General features: G+C 42.2%; 2 protein-coding genes across 8 annotated transcripts in view; one reads left to right on the forward strand and one right to left on the reverse strand.

Annotated features, from left to right (window-relative positions):
* Washc5 (WASH complex subunit 5) overlaps window positions 1-1,729 on the reverse strand; it is a 42,332-nt gene extending 40,603 nt beyond the window's left edge. The window contains exon 1 of one of the 2 annotated variants that reach the window (XM_006520759.4): window positions 1,576-1,729. The gene's annotated coding sequence lies outside the window, so the exon portion shown is untranslated. The remainder of the gene's footprint in view (window positions 1-1,575) is intronic. The other variant, NM_153548.3, reaches the window with a different exon arrangement.
* Window positions 1,730-1,732: 3 nt separating this feature from the next.
* Nsmce2 (NSE2/MMS21 homolog, SMC5-SMC6 complex SUMO ligase) overlaps window positions 1,733-17,239 on the forward strand; it is a 227,492-nt gene continuing 211,985 nt past the window's right edge. For 2 of the 6 annotated variants that reach the window (NM_026746.3, NM_001164604.1), the window contains exons 1-2: window positions 1,733-1,890; window positions 6,403-6,573. In NM_026746.3, the coding sequence (NP_081022.2) occupies window positions 6,417-6,573 (157 nt within the window). In that variant the 5' untranslated portion in view covers window positions 1,733-1,890; window positions 6,403-6,416. The remainder of the gene's footprint in view (window positions 1,891-6,402; window positions 6,574-17,239) is intronic. The other 4 variants (XM_017316737.2, XM_030248724.1, XM_006521317.4 and 1 more) reach the window with 4 other exon arrangements.

The raw sequence follows: 17,239 nt of genomic DNA on the forward strand, positions 1-17,239 counted from the left end.
ATGACAACCTCTACTTTCATATTAGCCTTCTAACACTCAACTGATAAATAATTTAATAGTGTGGCCTTAGCTGCAGACCAAGCACTGTTTTAGGATCTGAAGATACAGTAGTGCAGAACCCTGAGCTCCAGTTATCATGATGTCTATACACTACTGAGAGCAGGAGACATAAGTTAGCCAACACATACAAAGAGCACTTGCAAACACCAGTACTCTAACTCTGGGTTGAACTGAATTGTTAATGGCACGGAACAGAACCACAGATCTTAATTCCCTTCTTAATATTACTTTATAGGTTACAAAGTATGGCAGCTTTAGTTTTAGGATCTTGGCATGTAACTTTTTTTTTTTTTTTTTTTTTTTAAATAGGAAGAACCCCTTGTCAAAGGAACGTGTTTTCAAGAATGGCATCTGTTACCCAGTAAGTACAGAACAAAATATCTTTAGAAAATTAAAGTGTAGAGGACAAAAGCAGATGGATTTTTTCTTCTTTTCACAAAACCTCAGATCCCTAAAGAAAGCAGTCTCAAATCCATAACAGAGGCTGTCCCAGAAAAGTTCTGGAATAAGCTGGATCACCCCAATGTGACTCATGAATTTTTAAAATTATATTTATTTTGTGTCCATTGGTGTTTTGCCTGCATGGATGTCTGAGGGTGTTGGATCCCCTGGATCTGGAGTTATAGATAGTTGAGAGTCACCACATGGGTACTTAGAATTGAACCCGGGGCCTCAGGAAAAACAAACAGTCTTAGCCACTGGGCCCATCTCTCAAGTCCTGATTCATTAATTCTTAACATCTAAGACAACTTTCCTTCCTGACCTTTTAATACATGTTGTGGTGACCCCAACCATAAAATCATTTTCATTGATACTTAGTAACTATAATTTTGCTACTGTTAAGAATCATAATGTAAACGTTTATGGAAACAGGTTTGCTAAAGGGGTCATGAAACCCACAAGTGAGAACAGCAGACCTAAGGAAAGAGTCCCTGGCTGTGGTTAGAGATAATAAAACTCCTTCACTATCCCTCATCTATATAGAAATCAAGAGTCCAACTTTTCTTTTCTTTTTTTATGAGTCCAACTTTTAAATTTCCTATCATAGAAGAATCAGGACCCAGTAGAACTACCTGCCCCCAATACAAGGACTACAGCACCATGTCTCAGGTGAGGGAGACTAGGGTATAGAGGAACGACTTGCACAAACTCACAGTGAGCGACAGGACTTTTATTCCCCCCCCCACCCCCCCCCCCACCCCCCCGCGCGCTCTCGCCCATCATCACTCCAGTGACTACTTGATTTTCTGGAGAGTAAGTGCAAGATCAGCCACATTAGCAAGGCACCGCTCCGAGAAACTTGCAAGCTCAGCTATGGGCCAAGTAGCTGAGCATCACCCCAAAAGCTTCAAAGAAGCATGCAAGAGCGATTTCCATGAAGGCGTGGGTGAACATCAGGCGTGCAACCCCAACCCTGCAAGCCCTAGGTTTTCCCGTTGGCTCCGGGGACAGTACCGGACGTGGCCCACGGGGGAAGGAATGGACCTCGAACCCGCAGGCCCGCCTCCGACTCACCTGTCAGCCGTCCGACGCTGGCCGCGTGGACTGGGCGCCCCGGTCCCCGTCTCCCACCCCAGGGATCCCCCTAGAGTCCCGGGCCGCAGAGCGTCAGCTGCCGGGACCCGGGTTTCTGTCCTGGAGTCCCTAGCCCGTCACGTGACCAAGGGGCGGCGGCCCGGGCCCGGGCATCATGTGATCGCTCGCGGGCGCCAAGTGATGACGCAGAGCGCGCGCGGGTCGTTTCAGCCACAGAAGTGGGCTGAGGAAAGGAGTCGGGGTCTGGGCGTGCGACGTTCGGCTAGATATCACCGAGCTAGGTGGGACAGCCAGGTAAGATCCAGGAGGAACCGTGATAGGGGTCTAGCCGGCGTTGTCGCCTCCCTCTGTGCTCTGGGGACCTGGGCCTGAGCCTCTTCACCCGCAGCAACTAGACGGAGGCGGGTTATGCTCACATATGATCACAGGTTATGTGATCAAAACAAAACAAACTGTTTAGAACTGACTTTTGAAACTGAGGCATGAACAGGTAGCTCAGATGGACTCAAGGCCACAGGTGCCATTTCACTTCTGCAGGTGAAGGGATGTGGTAGCCTCGGTGTGAAAAAAGAGGGGGGAAGCGGGGCGGGAGGCAACCTTCTTGGGCACGGGCATGTTGGTGGTGACCCGGAAATGGTAGTAGTTTTTATTATTACTTTGGTAACTTAACGGATTTAGTCCTGCTCATTTCATTTTTGTGAGGCGACGTTTTATATCTTCTAATGCATGTTCCAGTTTAAGGAGATCCCAGCATGAAGGAATGGTAGAAGTCGGCAATTAGCCGTATTAAGTTATATAGTAGAGATGTGTGTTAGGAACTGAGAAGGCGTGTGGAAGAGGAGGAGCCGTGGGCGAGGGAAGGTTTCAGAGAGAAGGGTGTATGCATGCTGAAAACGGAGACACTTCAACTCTTGTCGTATGAGATCACCTTGGATTTAAAGGCGGTCGAACTTTTGGTTTGCTCTATGCCTACTGTAATGCTGTGCAGAAACGTGTTTTCCTATTTAAAACTGGCTTAACTTGACAGCAACTCTTTCATGAATATAAGGGAAGCAAAATAGTGTGCTGAGCCCAATAACTTGGTGAGACTTCAGGAAGTGCTTAACTTTGTTGTAGATTGTCTTGGAGGCTATAGGTACTGGTAACAAAAAGATCGGTGTTATTGGAAAGAGGATCCAAGAAGGGGTTGGTGTAAATCAGTGTTTCTTAACTAATGTGATGATTACGCTTTGTCTTCAGATGATTCCTTGTGGTGAGAGACTGTACTGTACTTGCTAGAATTCTATCAATTCCATAGATGCTGGTCTGTGACACCCCCCAACCCCCCTCCAGTGCCACAGTCAAAAATGCCCCCACGTGATGTTAGAAGTTCCCTGGGGGAGGTGTTAAACCTCCAAACCCTAGGTTAAACCAATCCCCAAGGAATAGTGTTAGAATGTTCAGATGTCAATAAATGAAATACTATATCTATGTAGTTTCAAAAGCATCAGAAACTGATGTCGTAGAGGCTGAGAATTCCCGAGGCCAACTTACCATCAGATTCAGTGTCTGGTGAAGGCATGCTTTCTGGCTTGTAAATGGCATGCACTTGCTGTTTTCTTGGGTGGTAGAAAAGCAAGAGAGCCCTTGGAGCACCCGTTATAAGGGACTAATAATGTTCTGGAGGGTGTAGCTAGTCACCTCGCCAAAGGCCTTATCTTCTAAAACCACCAGTTTGGACATTAGGATTTCAGTATGTAAAGTGGGGATGGGGACCCAAACATTTAGACCTTAGCAGACAGATGAGACTGGAGGAGGCGGGGAAGTGAAGAGTATGTGTTGGGGAAGGTATGGGGAGGACTAGCAGTTGTGGATTGGGGCTCTAGACAGCTCTTGGAAGAGATGGAAAGAGCTAAGAGCCCAAAGGAGTGCAAACGGAAATATTGTTCCCTGATGTCTTAGTCGTGGTTTCTATTCCTGCACAAACATCATGACCAAGAAACAAGTTGGGGAGGTTTATTTGGCTTACACTTCCATACTGCTGTTCATCACCAAGGAAGTCAGGACTGGAACTCAAGCAGGTCAGGAAGCAGGAGCTGATGCAGAGGCCATGGAGGGATGTTCCTTACTGGCTGGCTTCCCCTGGCTTTCTCACCCTGCTCTCTTATAGAACCAAGACTTCCAGCCCAGAGATGGTCCCACCCACAAGAGGCCTTTCCCCCTTGATCACTAATTGAGAAAATGCCTTACTGTTGGATCCCATGGAGGCATTTCCTCAACTGAAGCTCCTTTCTTTGTGATAACTCCAGCTGTGTCAAGTTGACAAAAAACTAGCCAGTACACCTGAGGAAGGCATACAGATTGCAGTAGTGGCCTTGAGAGCAGGTCCCGTGAAGTGGGAGAGGTGGGAGCCTGGCAGACTCCCAGGCCAGGACTGGAGGACAGGACTTTGAAACAAATGGAGGCACGCCTATGGGAGAGTTTTGCTGCCAGGATGAAGGCAGAAGCATGGGAAGTCATGGAAGAGGAAGGTGGGGGAGATGCTTTTCTTTAAGATTAGAGAAAGATGTCCTTGGTTTGCTATGGAGAGTGGTGTGGTGTGGGCGAGGAGAAAGCTGCTGATTGAGGAGAGCAGGAGAGCAGGGAGGAATACAGAGAGAAGGAAAGGAGATCTGATGTGGAATGGAGGTGGTCTCAGTGGACGTGGTTAGTTCATTCAACCTGAAAAGAAAGGAGAACATAGGAACCGAGGCTGCTGGGCGGGGAGGGATGCCCTTCCGTGGTGGTTTATGCTTCCTCAGTGAAATAGCAATCAAGGTCTTTTTACTTTTTACTTTTTTTTTTTTTTCCAAAGACAGGATTTCTCTGTGTAGTCCTGGCTGTCCTGGAACTCACTCTGTAGACTAGGCTAGCCTCGAACTCAGAAATCTGCCTGCCTCTGCCTCCCGAGTGCTGGGATTAAAGGCGTGCGCCACCACGCCTGGCCTCAATCAAGGTCTTTAGCTCTGGTCTTTAGTGCTAATGGATGAGGAGATGTCAGGCGTCTGTAGTATCAGCTGTCACGGAGTATTTCTATGTTAGGTCTGGAGGGTGGGTCATGCCTGTAGTCTCAGCATTTGAGTGGCAAGTGGGTTGCCATGAGTTCGAGGCTTGTGTGGACTACCTAGTGAGATCCTGTCAGAACAGCAAAGACAGAAAAGGGTCCATTATCTGTCAGCAGGAAGTAGCTCCTGGAGAGTTGTATGCTCTTTCGAACTGTTGTTGCTGTGTATTTTTATACGTCTTTTCCTCTCTTTGAGGGCTAAGTGGGACAGCTCATCTGTCCCTTCATTTTACAAGTAATCTCTGCTGTTTCAATAATATATTTGTGCGTCTGGTCCCTACCAACTGCTGAGCTCCTGGGAAGGAGAGGCTGAGTATGTCTGGTGCCTAGAATACTGCCTGGCATATGAGAGTTTCTCATTGAATTAGAATAAACCAAGTAGCATTTGAAAACAAAAGTCTTGGGTTATTTACCATGAAAGCCACTATGCTCAGAGAAATTGCCTGGTATTTAAGAAGATACTAAATGTTTGTTACCCAAGCTATTTGAGTCAGAAGTTAATGATATTTTGAATATTGATGTTAAGCTGATGACCTCAGAGATAAAAGACCTTAGCCCTTTCCTATCCTGTATTTTTTCATGAGCCTAAGAATTTACTTGGTAAGACATTCAATACCTATTTGTGGAAAAAAATGAACATCTCTAACTGAAAGCAATACTAGAGAAACAGCGAGCGGTAGGAGCCCAGGTGTCAAATAAAGCTAGTGTTATGGGAGGAGGAAGTGCTGGAGATACCACATGACTCCCTGCGCTTGAAGGAAGAGGATGAGTCGGATGCAGACCATGGACCAGAAGCTGGACCACACCAAGCATATGGCTCCTTTTTTTTTCCGAAGAGGTTCTGAAGGACTTGCCAATCAGCTTGTGGGTCTCATGAGCCTAGGCTCACGTGATAGCTCTCTGATTTCAAAAGACCATTCTCCTTTATGGGGCCACACAGCTTCAGTAGCAGCCTGCTTGACATTTTAAAACCACTTCGAACTTTGCACTTTTCTAGTTGCTTTCAATGGCTTGAATTTCAGGAATTTCCTTACTTAAATATGTCTAGAGATGCAAGGGGTACAAAACTTAAAGAGTTGTTGTTTAAAAGTGTAAACAAAGGAGTGTTTAACATGAGAGTAATAACTTCAGCTATAATATATAAGCCACCATAAGAAGAGAGGTCTACATAGAAATTCTGCTTTTACTGAACCTGGGATAACTACAGGTATAAATCTATTAGAACTCAGGAAGGCTATCAGAAACAGTTTTTTTTTCTTTTTTAAGACTTCAAAATGCACATATATACATACATATTTTTTTTCATTTAAGACTTCAAAATGCATATATATACATACTTCAAAATGCATGTATATATATCTGTATAACACTAAAAGCTATAGTTTTTTTTTTTAATCTTATTAAACTTTATTTTTTTCTTTTTCCCCCTCTTTTTCTATCCTCTATATGTGTTAAGTGTCTAAGAACTGGGTTTTGGAGAGTTGAAGCATCAGAAAAAAGGGTATTCTTTTTAAAAAATGAATATGGTTACCTTCCCTATGTTACACTGAGGGTGTGTTTTTGATGTCCAGATGATGGCACAGTGCTTGGGTGTCCTCTGGGTATTGCATGCAGGAACAGTGTAGCACTGGATATTGAATATAGTCATTATTGATTGCTATGCTCTTTTCCTGTACAGTAATTATTCTGACTGAGAACTCTTACTGTTGTGTTTGAAATTTTAGGTAACAATTTCAAGATGCCAGGACGGTCCAGTACAAGTTCAGGTTCTACCCGTTACATATCCTTCAGTGGCATAGAGTCAGCTCTCTCCTCCTTAAAAAACTTCCAATCCTGTATCAGCTCTGGAATGGACACAGTTTCTAGTGTTGCCTTGGACCTTGTGGAGACTCAAAGTAAGTCATACTTACATTTGTGTGTGTGTGCGGCTGTCCACTCTGAGGTAACAGTGTGGTTGGTTGCATTACTCTGAGGGTGCCCTTTGAGCATTCTTGGGATAAGAGTTCAATTACACTGGACACATTTTCTCATCTTATTCTGTAACATCTCAGAGCCAAGTAGCACAGTAATCCTCCACTCAGAACTGCCCTAGAAAGCTGTGAACACAGATATTGTGGTTCCTTGCTGCAAGTATGCAGTCTAAAGTGTGTGATACGTGTGAACCGGAAGGTCTGTAAGTGTGCTGGGACAACACTCTTTTCCATTAGGTTAACTATATGTTGTTCGTGCTAGATTACTCTGCACGTAGACTTGACAGATGCCAGGGATACCTAAGCAGGGAAAACCTCAGCCAAAAGAAGGATTCAGCTTTGGTGAATTCTCACTTTTCAAGCAGAAGATTGAGAACAAGGGTCTTTGCTTTTTTTGAGTTAGAGGTATTATTACTTTCTGACATATTCAGAGCCAGGGAAGTGGCATAATATCCCCCTTCCCCCTTTTAAAAATGGTACTGTTTTTGAACAATTTGTGATGTGCATTTTTTCCTTTACTTATCCTGATTGAGTTTTAAGGCTCTAAAAACGTAATGTTTATGTCAAGTTGGAAGAATTTCTGTACTGTTTCTTCCCATAGTTCCCTGTCTCCAGGTTCCTTTCCTTTTAGGATTTCAGCTACAGTTTCGAGAGCTGTATGTGCTCTACTGCCCAAAGCAGCTTTCTGTCTCCCCTCTGCAGTCTTTAAAAAAACAACAAAAAGAGTGTGTGTGTGTGTGAGAGAGAGAGAGAGAGAGAGAGTGTGTGTGTGTGAGAGAAAGAAAGAAAGACAGAGACAGAGAGAATATGTGTGTATGTTAGAGAGAGAGTGTGTGTGAGAGAGAGAGAAAGAGAGAGAATGTGTATATGTGTGTGTATGTTAGAGAGAGAGAGAGTGTGTGTGTGTGAGAAAGAGAGACAGAGAATGTGTGTATGAGTGTGTATGTTAGAGAGAGTGTGTGTGAGAGAGAATGTGTATGTTAGAGTGTGTGTATGTACGTATGTGAGAGTGTGTGTGTGTGTGTGTGTGTGTGTGTGTGTGTGTTTGTGTGTGTGTGAGAGTGAGCGATGGACATGTGTGCACATGCCTTGCAGTACTGTGTAGTTCAGACAACACTTCTGTGGAGCCAGCTCTTTCCTTTCCCCTTTGTGTGGATTCTAGGGTGTCAGACTCAGGTCATCAGACCTGCATCGTAGTCTGAGGCATGTTGTTGGCCCCGGCTTCATCCTCAACTCTATGAGGCATGTTTCTAGTAGCTTTTTAAAATCATTGTCTGTCATTACTGCCCTTTTTCTCAGTGTCATTCTAGTTAATTTCCTTGTGGATACAATGTTGCTAGTTTAAGTTTTGTTGCCTTCTGTCATAGTCGGCTTCCTTTAGCTGTCAACTTGAAACAAACTTGGTGTCACCTTGGAAGACATAGCCTCAACTAAAGTATTGTCCAGATGAGATTTGCCTGTGGCCGTGTCTGTGAGGCATTTTCTTACTTGCTGATTGATGCAGAAGGGCCCAGCCCATTGTGGGTGGTGCCATCTCTAGGCAGGTAGGCCTGGGCTGTATTAACAAAGTGATGGAGCATGCCAGGAAGCAGTGTTCCCTGCCTGGTTTGTGCTTCAAGCTTCTGCTTTGGCTTCCTTGACAGATGGACTATAATCTGTAAGGTGAAATAACCCCTTTCCTCCTGAGGTAGCTTTGGATTGTGATGTTTATCACAGCAACAGAAAACAAAGAAATATCTGTTAAAGAGAGTTGAAGTTTGTTTTGGTGGAAAGCCAAAAGTTTATGGACCAGTATTGATAATCTTTGTTAAGGGTGGACATAAGGTAGCTATTCTTGGTTGTCAACTTGACTACATCTGGAATTAGCTAAAACTGAAGTGGCTGGGGCTGGAGAGATGGCTCAGTGGTTAAGAGCACCGACTGCTCTTTCAGAGGTCCTGAGCTCAAATCCCAGCAACCACATGGTGACTCACAACCATCAGTAATGAGATCTGATGCCCTCTTCTGGTGTGTCTGAAGACAGCTACAGCGTGCTTACATAAAATAAATTAATTAATTAAAAAAAAACAACAACAAAACGAAGTGGCTGGATACGCACATGTGAGGAATTTTTTTCTTAAGTCATTTCAAGTGGGAAGACCCACTTTTATTCTGGATCTTCTGAGGTGGGAAGATCCTCCGTTTATCTGCCGGCAGCCTATATGAAGGACATGGAAGAAGGAAGCTTATACTCTTTGCCTGTTGCCTCTCACTTCCACTGGCAAATCTCTACCCTCCCTGGCTTTACAGCCTACTTTGGGGTTCCAGAGTATAGTGGAGATCAGCTGAGATATCTAGCCTCGTGAACTGGCTGATTTTTGGACCTTCTGTTGGTAGACAGCTATTGTTAGACTAGTGGACCACAGCTTATTTCTCTTTCTATAGAGCTTCACTCTATAAATTCTGTTCCTCTACAGAACTGTGACTAATACAGTGAACTTTAGTAAGGTTAACATCATGTAACAAAGTAAGGCCACTGGAGCCTTGATTGCTTTGAGAATTCAGCATCTTAGCTTGACTCTGGGTGGATGAAATTCAAGTGTCTCCCAGTATTCTCTGGACTTGGGTATTGTTTGCTTCATAGTTCCTCAGTGTCTTAGGATTCAGTATCGGACTCAAGGGAATCCCTGTGCTGATTCATAGCTCACTGCCAGCATTCTGTCTTGCAAGCTCCTGCCGCTGCAAGCCTCCTGATTCTTCTCATTCTGTTAGGCTGCTGTGTTCCATGTGGACCCTTCCCCTCTAGTGCTTGCAGGAAGGGAGGGACTGAAGGACTAGTCTCCAGCCAGATGTTTCCTATCTGTACTTATTATCATTCTGGTCTGGTTATTGTAGCATAGTCTGAAAGTAGTCATAGCATATATTTTTATCCAGCTCTTGTAATTATTCTGGAGAAGATGACCATCTCAATCCCAGTTATTCATTCATGATTAAGCAGCAGAAGTCACCTGTTATCTTCGGTCACCTGTGACCTCTTAAGTGTCTTAACCCTGCCTCGTCTGATGCAGAACCTGCTCTTGGTGATGATGGGTATTTTGCTTTTTGCTGAAATCATAATAGAACCTTAAGCCAAAAGAGAAGAGCGAGAATACAATCCTGGAGAGTATCTGATCAAAAGTTTCTAGATTTAAGCTAAAAGTTTAAATATACCGGGCGTGGTGGCACACACCTTTAATCCCAGCACTCAGGAGGCAGAGGCAGGTGGATTTCTGAGTTCAAGGCCAGCCTGGTCTACAAAGTGAGTTTCAGGACAGCCAGGGCTATACAGAGAAACCCTGTCTCGAAAAACAAAAACCAAAAAAAAAAAAAAAAAAAAAAAAAGCTTAACTATTTTGGCTCCATCCATCCACCTATGTGGTTTTTTTTAAGACATGATTTCTCTGCGTAGCCCAGGTTGTCCTGGACTTAGTTTATAGTCAAGCTGGTCTGGAATTTACAGAGCTTCTCCTGCCCCTGTTCCCAAGTGCTGGGATTGAAGGTGTGTACTACCACCCAGTCAGAATTCTTTATTTTTGCCTTAAGTGAGAAGTATAGTGTTGGTATAAAAATGCAGTTCCTGCGGTTTTCTTTTATTTGAGAAAGAGTTTCATTGTTGCCAAGTCTGTCTTGAAACTCCCTATGTGGAGGAGGCTGGCCATGAAATCTTCCCTTGTCTTCCTACTCCTCCTTCCACAGGATGGCTTACAAGTTTGCATCACCATACCCAGCTACTTCTTTATCATTTGAAAAGAAATGCTAACAACTTTTTCAAAAAAAGGTTCATAATGTAATTTGGGGTTGGTAAATTTTTATCTGTGACGGGCCAGATTGCAAATATTTTCAAATATTTCTGAGCCATGAGGTCTCATAAACTCTGGTAAGTGTGCTATTGTAAAGACCGCCCTAGACAATGCATAAAGGTGTGGTAGACTGAGTGAGAGTGGCCTTCATAGGCTCATATGTTTGAATACTTGGTCTCACTTGGTAGAATTGTTTGGGACGCTAAGAGGTGTGGCCTTGTTGGAGGAAGTGTGTCTGTCACAGGGGATGGGCTTTGACGTTTCATAAGACTTGTGCTTTCTGGGTATGCTTTTTGTTTGTGGTTCTAGGTGTGCTCTCAGCTGCTGCTCTAGCCCCCTGCCGCCTTCCTTCTGCCATCATGGACTGTTATTCCTCTAGAAGAATACACCCTCAATACATTTTTGCCAACAAGTTGCCTTGGTTTTGGTGTTTTGTCACAATAGAAAAGAAACAAATATAAATGGGAATGGTGTATTCTAAAAAACTTTATTTATAAAAACAGGAAGTGGACCAGTTTGGGTTATAGCTTGCCAACCCTTCCTTTAGAGCCACAGTTTATCAAATATTCATTAAAATTTATTTTGGGGCTAGAGAAGTGGCTTAGTGTATAAGAACATTTGTTCTTGTACAGGACGCAGATTTGATTCTCAGCACCCACGTGCTAACTCAAAAGCCACCAGAACTCCAGTTCCAGATCTGACCCTGTCTTCTAACCTTCATGGGCACCAGCCATACATCTGGTGGACATACATGAATGTAGATAAAACGTTCATGCATGCAAATAAATCTATTTTTATTTGGATTAATTTTGCAGCAAATACTTGTTTTCTTAATTAAAAATCAAACTTAAGATAAATTTTGACTAAGTTGTATGGAAAAGAAACACATGAGCTGAAGAGTCTCAGTAGATGCACATGCAGAGTGAAGAGTAGCCTGGAGTACCAAATTTGAAATGTATATACGGAAGCACACTTCATACGTTAGTTAATACCAAGGTAGTTGATGCACACTTACAAAGAAACTATTCTGCCTCTAATTCAGTGCTGTGATTTAAAAAGGACACAGAGGATTATTAAGTGGTTCTTCCCTTCACAGGATTCACAGTCTCAATTGGAAAACAGACATGGATTAAAATTCCAAAAGGGATACAGGTAATTTGCTATCACTAGTGAGCTCTCAATAAGGGTGCCCATAGATTATTCAAGATTGGAATTTTTGTTTAAAATAATCATTATTAGCAACAAAAGCTGATAGGTGTTGTCCTTTCAATTCAGACTCACATTCTCTATTTTCAGTAGATGGTTACGACTCAGTGAGCCTAGTTAGCCTATTATAGCTATTCTTTGCAATTAAAGGAACCGTGGAAACACAGCTATATTAGCCTGTAGCACACCCAAAGCACATTCCTATTCAGCCAGCAGGGTAGAGGTGTTTCATACACACTTACTACCTGATTGCAAAGTATGAATGAATATATATATATATTATTAGTCAAGATATAGTAGATATAGTAAGCTGTGCTAGTTGATCACAGACATTCTTAAGTGAAAGTGACATTTGCTATACTGTCAGTTCGTGAGGGAGAGTGGCACATTGACTTTCATATTAGTGACCTTCGGTGCCATTGCTGAGTTTATTCTAAGGCATGGCCAGTATTTTCCTATAAGGCTTTTGTGTAATCAAGAATAATTTTGTATGAATTCTCCACATGATTAGAACACATGTACACACATCCTCCAATTACTATGAGCATGGTTTTGATCTGTGGACCTGTGGTTTCTAAGCCATAGTCTGTCAGCCTCTGCCTTCTGAAACTGAGTTTGAATGCTAATGAGCAAGAGGCAGATGGCATTCGAAAGTGTTTTTGGACAAAAAACCTCTGGGCAACTGTTCCCCATAAGAGTTGGTTAGGAGAGATTTTTTTTTCAATTAACATTTTGGCTTAATATAATTAAATATAAAGCATATGTTGTCTATTAAAATGTTACCTAAAATTCAAGGAAATTTTGGTATATTTCCAAATTGTTAGTGTAGCTTTCCATTTTCACAGGCATTTTCCAGAATATAGAATAGCCTCAAAGGAAAATCATAGTCTGTTGTATGTTAAGTCAGTTCCTCATGGCCCAAATTATATAAAAATAGAATTACAAGCCCTCTCAAAATTTTTATAGAAAAATGTAGGTTTTAATTTAAGATATTTTTTTCTCAGTACCTTTTAAAAATTGGCAAATAAGAGTACATATTTTTGGGGTATCATATGGTTCACTACAGACCTATACTGTACAATATTCAAACCGTTTTATGCATATCTTAGACATTATGATCGTTACTTATAACTTGTCAGGTTGATACAACATGATATCATCTGATATTTATTGGATTATGCATACTATATGTATAATGAATACATATATATATCCAGTCAGACATTAGAAAGGATATTAGAAAGGATAGAATTGTGTTAACTATGAGAACATGGGTGGGTCTGGAATGCATAGTATTTGAATGAAATAACCAGGTTGATAGATACTTCGGTTGAGTATTTGTATTTGTACGTTTTATCTGTTTCCCTCGGATTCTGAAGCTCTGAGGCAGAAAGATCATAGTTACTCGGTCAGACAGTATGGTTTTTGATCTGTGTCCAAGTATAGTATTATTAATGGTAGTGGCCATAACCATAAAGTCAGTATGCGATTTGTTTTAGACTTTGAGTATGCTGGGTAGGGTATGTTTTTACTTGGATTCTCACTTGATCCCATCAGCAGTCTCATGACATAGAAATAAAGTTATCATAACTTTCTGAATGAGAGAGGTCTGGCTTAAAAAAGTTAATTACTGTTTCTAAAGCCACAGAATTAGAAATTAATATGGTTCAGATTTAAGCATAGAAAAATGAACCATTATGCTTTGTCATAAATGCTTTGTGGTTGCACATACCTTTAATCCCAACACTGAGGAAATAGACGGGCAAATTTCTGTGAATTTGAGGCCAGCCTATTCTATAGAGAGTTCTAGGACAACCAGGGCTATATAGTAGGACCCTGTCTAAAAGAAAAAATAAAAATAGAAAAAATATGATAAAAACACACTGTATGAAATTCTCCTAGGGGTGAAAAATGTAAGTCCAGGTTGGCCTTCCAGTCATTTTGCTTACCCCACAGGCAGAGTTGACCCATGAATACTCTGCACCTGAGCCTAGACCTTGAACACACAAGACCTCACACAGTGTATGGAATGATTGTGTCAGTCCTAAGAGGAAGTTTACTATAAATTTTTTCCTAGTTATCTAACTCCTTCATTATATTTATATCTATGTCAATGGAGCACAAATGCCATTTTCATGTACTTTATTTAACACACACACACACACACACACACACACAAAATGAGAGAATGTGAGAAAATAAGAATGAGAGCAAGCAGTGGGCCATTTTGTCCTTTAGGAGTTGCCATAGGCGCTTAAAAAATTGGGTGTTATAATTTGCATTCTGTGTGGTACTGCCCTCTGCTGGCTTTTAGTTGTCATTTCCAACAAAGGGAGCCAATAGGAAAATACATTACATACATCTTAACATTCTAAAATTTCTCCAAGTGCAACTGCCTAATATAAGAACAAAATTATTTCTGAAGTGATTATAAAAGTTAAATCAAGATAATGACATGGATATGCATGGATAGCTCCTCCACAATAAAGACTAGTAAGTCGCTGCTGCCTGGGATGTGTGTATACACACACACACACACACACACACACACACACCCCTACGCCTACACATACATTCATACCTACGTGCATGTGTCCACATGTTAATGAACTTTGGGGTTTTGGAAATTTGGAAATTGGTACAGGCAGTGTTCAGGCTTCTTTTGGCAAACAATTACTTGATCTTTTGTTGCTCTGCCTTTCCTTGTATTCAGAGGGTCTCAGTTCTGTAGCTGGCCTGTGTTGTCATGTCCCTGAGGGTAGGGTTCATGTAGAGGCATGTACTTCCTGCCCAGTGCCTGGTCCTGGACTTATATGTTTTAGGTTCTCTGTGAATGCTTATTGAGTGACTCAGTCAGTCAAGCATTTAAAGCATTTGGGTGTTGGAGTCTAAAAGCTGTGGTTGGAGAAGTGACTTCCCCTCTGGATACAGGCAAGTATTGCTCTAACACGCTTCTGCCCAGGAAGCTGAGAGCTGGCTGTTGAGCAGGTATTAGCACTCTTGGACATTCTATAGCAACTTTTTATCCAAGTTCAGCAAAAGGCCAAAAAAGCTAGTGTTTAGTGTAGTATTAGAGTTGCCTACTTCCTGTGCTGGTGGAATTTCCCTACATTGTGATATATGTCTTAGAAACGTGTGAGGTGTGCATTTAACTGTGCTATTAGCATCTTTCTTAATCCTGCCCTGGGATATACCTCCTGGTGTAGCCATTTTCAAAGCTTCTGTTGGGAGAGAAGCAAAGGAGCTACATAGATAAGTTAGGCCCATTCTGCCAGGTGAGAAGGTTCAGGAAGTGACCATCGCTGAGTGAGAGAAATAGCCTTATCCTCCATCTGTCAGTAGGGAACTGAGTCTCACGGAGTTGAAGTAAGTTAAGCCTAGGATGCAGAAAGAGAATTTGAATTTGAACCCAATTACCTGTCTCTAGCTCACACACACCTCTGACCCCTTTTTAACCTCGTAGTAGCTGTTGGTGGACAGCAGTAACCCTCAACAACTGTGTCAGTCAGCTTTGTGTCACCATTACAGAACATCTGAGCTAATTCAATTAAAACAACTTTTTATTGTTTTGGAGGTTCCCATCTATGATCTCTAGGGACCTGTGGTAAGCAGCACATTGTGGCAGGAGCTCACAGTCCCTGCCAGCAAACAAGAAAAGAGGAAGAAAGGGTCAGCATCTCAATTCCCATTCAAGACCATAGCACTAGCAACCGAAGCACTTCACAGTCTTTCAAAGGTTCTACAGCTACCCATGATGCCTTCCACGTGCACCCATTTAAAACACAACAGCTTTTGGGAGCATTGATTATCCAAACTGGAGCAACTGCTCTTAGTGATTTGCCCAGCACAGTCTGCTGTGCTTTCTGTAGTTCTTAATCAGTTTATGGAGTTTGTAGTATTTTAGGTTAAAAATGAGAAAACCTAAGTCAAAATGCTATTTTTTGGATGGGCATAATGGCTAATGAACAGCTAACGTGTTTGAGCTAGCAAAGATGGCAAAGGTCCCTACACTGTCCAGCACAGAGCCTTGTGAGTCTTGTGAGGACAAGAGGCAGTGGGGGAAGGTGTTAGAGATTGTTAAGAGAAGGTTTGAAAAGGAAAAGAGAAAAGCTGTTGGAAATATCAGTGTAGGCCGTTCTTAAAGTGTTGGATTTAACTAGCTGTTTCCTGCGAGTCTGGGCATATGCATTGATAGGAAAAATAGAGGCAAAGTAGTAAAGCAAGTCTCTGATGCTCTCGTGTATTTGAGGTGTGGGCTATAAGCCACATGGCTCTTCACAGTTATTTCTCTCCACAGTGACCTTCTTGTTCTGTACCAAGTGAATTAAAACAGTGGGAACACTGAAGTACACTGTGGGCCTTGTTTTACTGAACCTTGATGTTTTCTAAGTTGATATTTAAGGAATTGTGAAGATTTATGTTCTGCCCTCATGTATGCCTGCTTGCCAGAAGAGGGCACCAGATCTCAGTATAGATGGTTGCTGGGAATTGAACTCAGGATTCTTAACCTCCGAGCCATCGCTCCAGCCCTGTTCCTTGTGTTTTTAGCCACAGTAATGGGCTACCTATCCTTTCATACTGATAGCAGTTAATGCTTTGCTTTTGTTCCATGTAGCTCTTTAATTTAAATGATTTCTTTGTAGGTATGTTGGTTATTTTAATGGTAGGAACCCCTTAAAATGGACTTTCTGGGGACAAAGCCCTCTGGTGCTCATTAAGTACCTTAAGAGTTTGGAACCACTATAATGCATATCAGGTGTCGAACTATGTAAATAGGGTGGTAGATGGCCTGGGGAGGGGGAGAGGGCAGCTCTAGCTCTCTTGAAACTCACTCTGTAACCCAGGCTGGCCTCAGAGTGAGAACTGCCTGCTTCTGCCTCGGAGTCCCAAGCACTGGGGTTAAAGGTGTGCACTACCACACTGGATTTGTAAATGGCTTTTGAGGTTGTTCCTTAATAAGATATGTTTGGATCTATAATGAAAAATGAGTTACTGTTTACAGTTAGAAAATGAGCTCATTTATTAATGAATAAAAATCATTTTAGAGACTTTGCACTTGAGGACCAGAAGTCTCTAACTTGAGAGTGCATCAGAACTACCGAGAGGCCTCATGAAAGTAGATGACTGGTATTTACCTCCACAGTTTCAGTAATTCTGAATAGTGCCGGAATTTGCATTTCCAAGATTCCCAGGTGCTGCTAATAGTCTAGGGACTACTACAGTTTGAGAAAGTTAGACCAGTCAGTCTGTCCCATGCTGTAGGAGACCTGCCTGCCACTAGATGGCATCAGAGCACTTTTTAGAGCATAGTCATTGACCTAAGTCTTAAGTCTCTTGATCAGAGTGAGTGAGTTAGTTAGTTAGTTTGTTTGTTTGTTTATTTATTTATTTATTTATTTATTTGTTTATTTTGGTTTCTCCAGACAGGGTTTCTCTGTATAGCCCTGGCTGTCCTGGAACTCACTTTGTAGACCAGGCTGGCCTCGAACTCAGAAATTCACCTGCCTCCCGAGTGCTGGGATTAAAAGGCATGCGCCACCACGCCTGGCGATTTGTTAACTTTTATA

This window comes from Mus musculus, chromosome 15 (genome assembly GCF_000001635.26).
Source record: "Mus musculus strain C57BL/6J chromosome 15, GRCm38.p6 C57BL/6J".
NCBI lineage: Eukaryota > Metazoa > Chordata > Mammalia > Rodentia > Muridae > Mus > Mus musculus.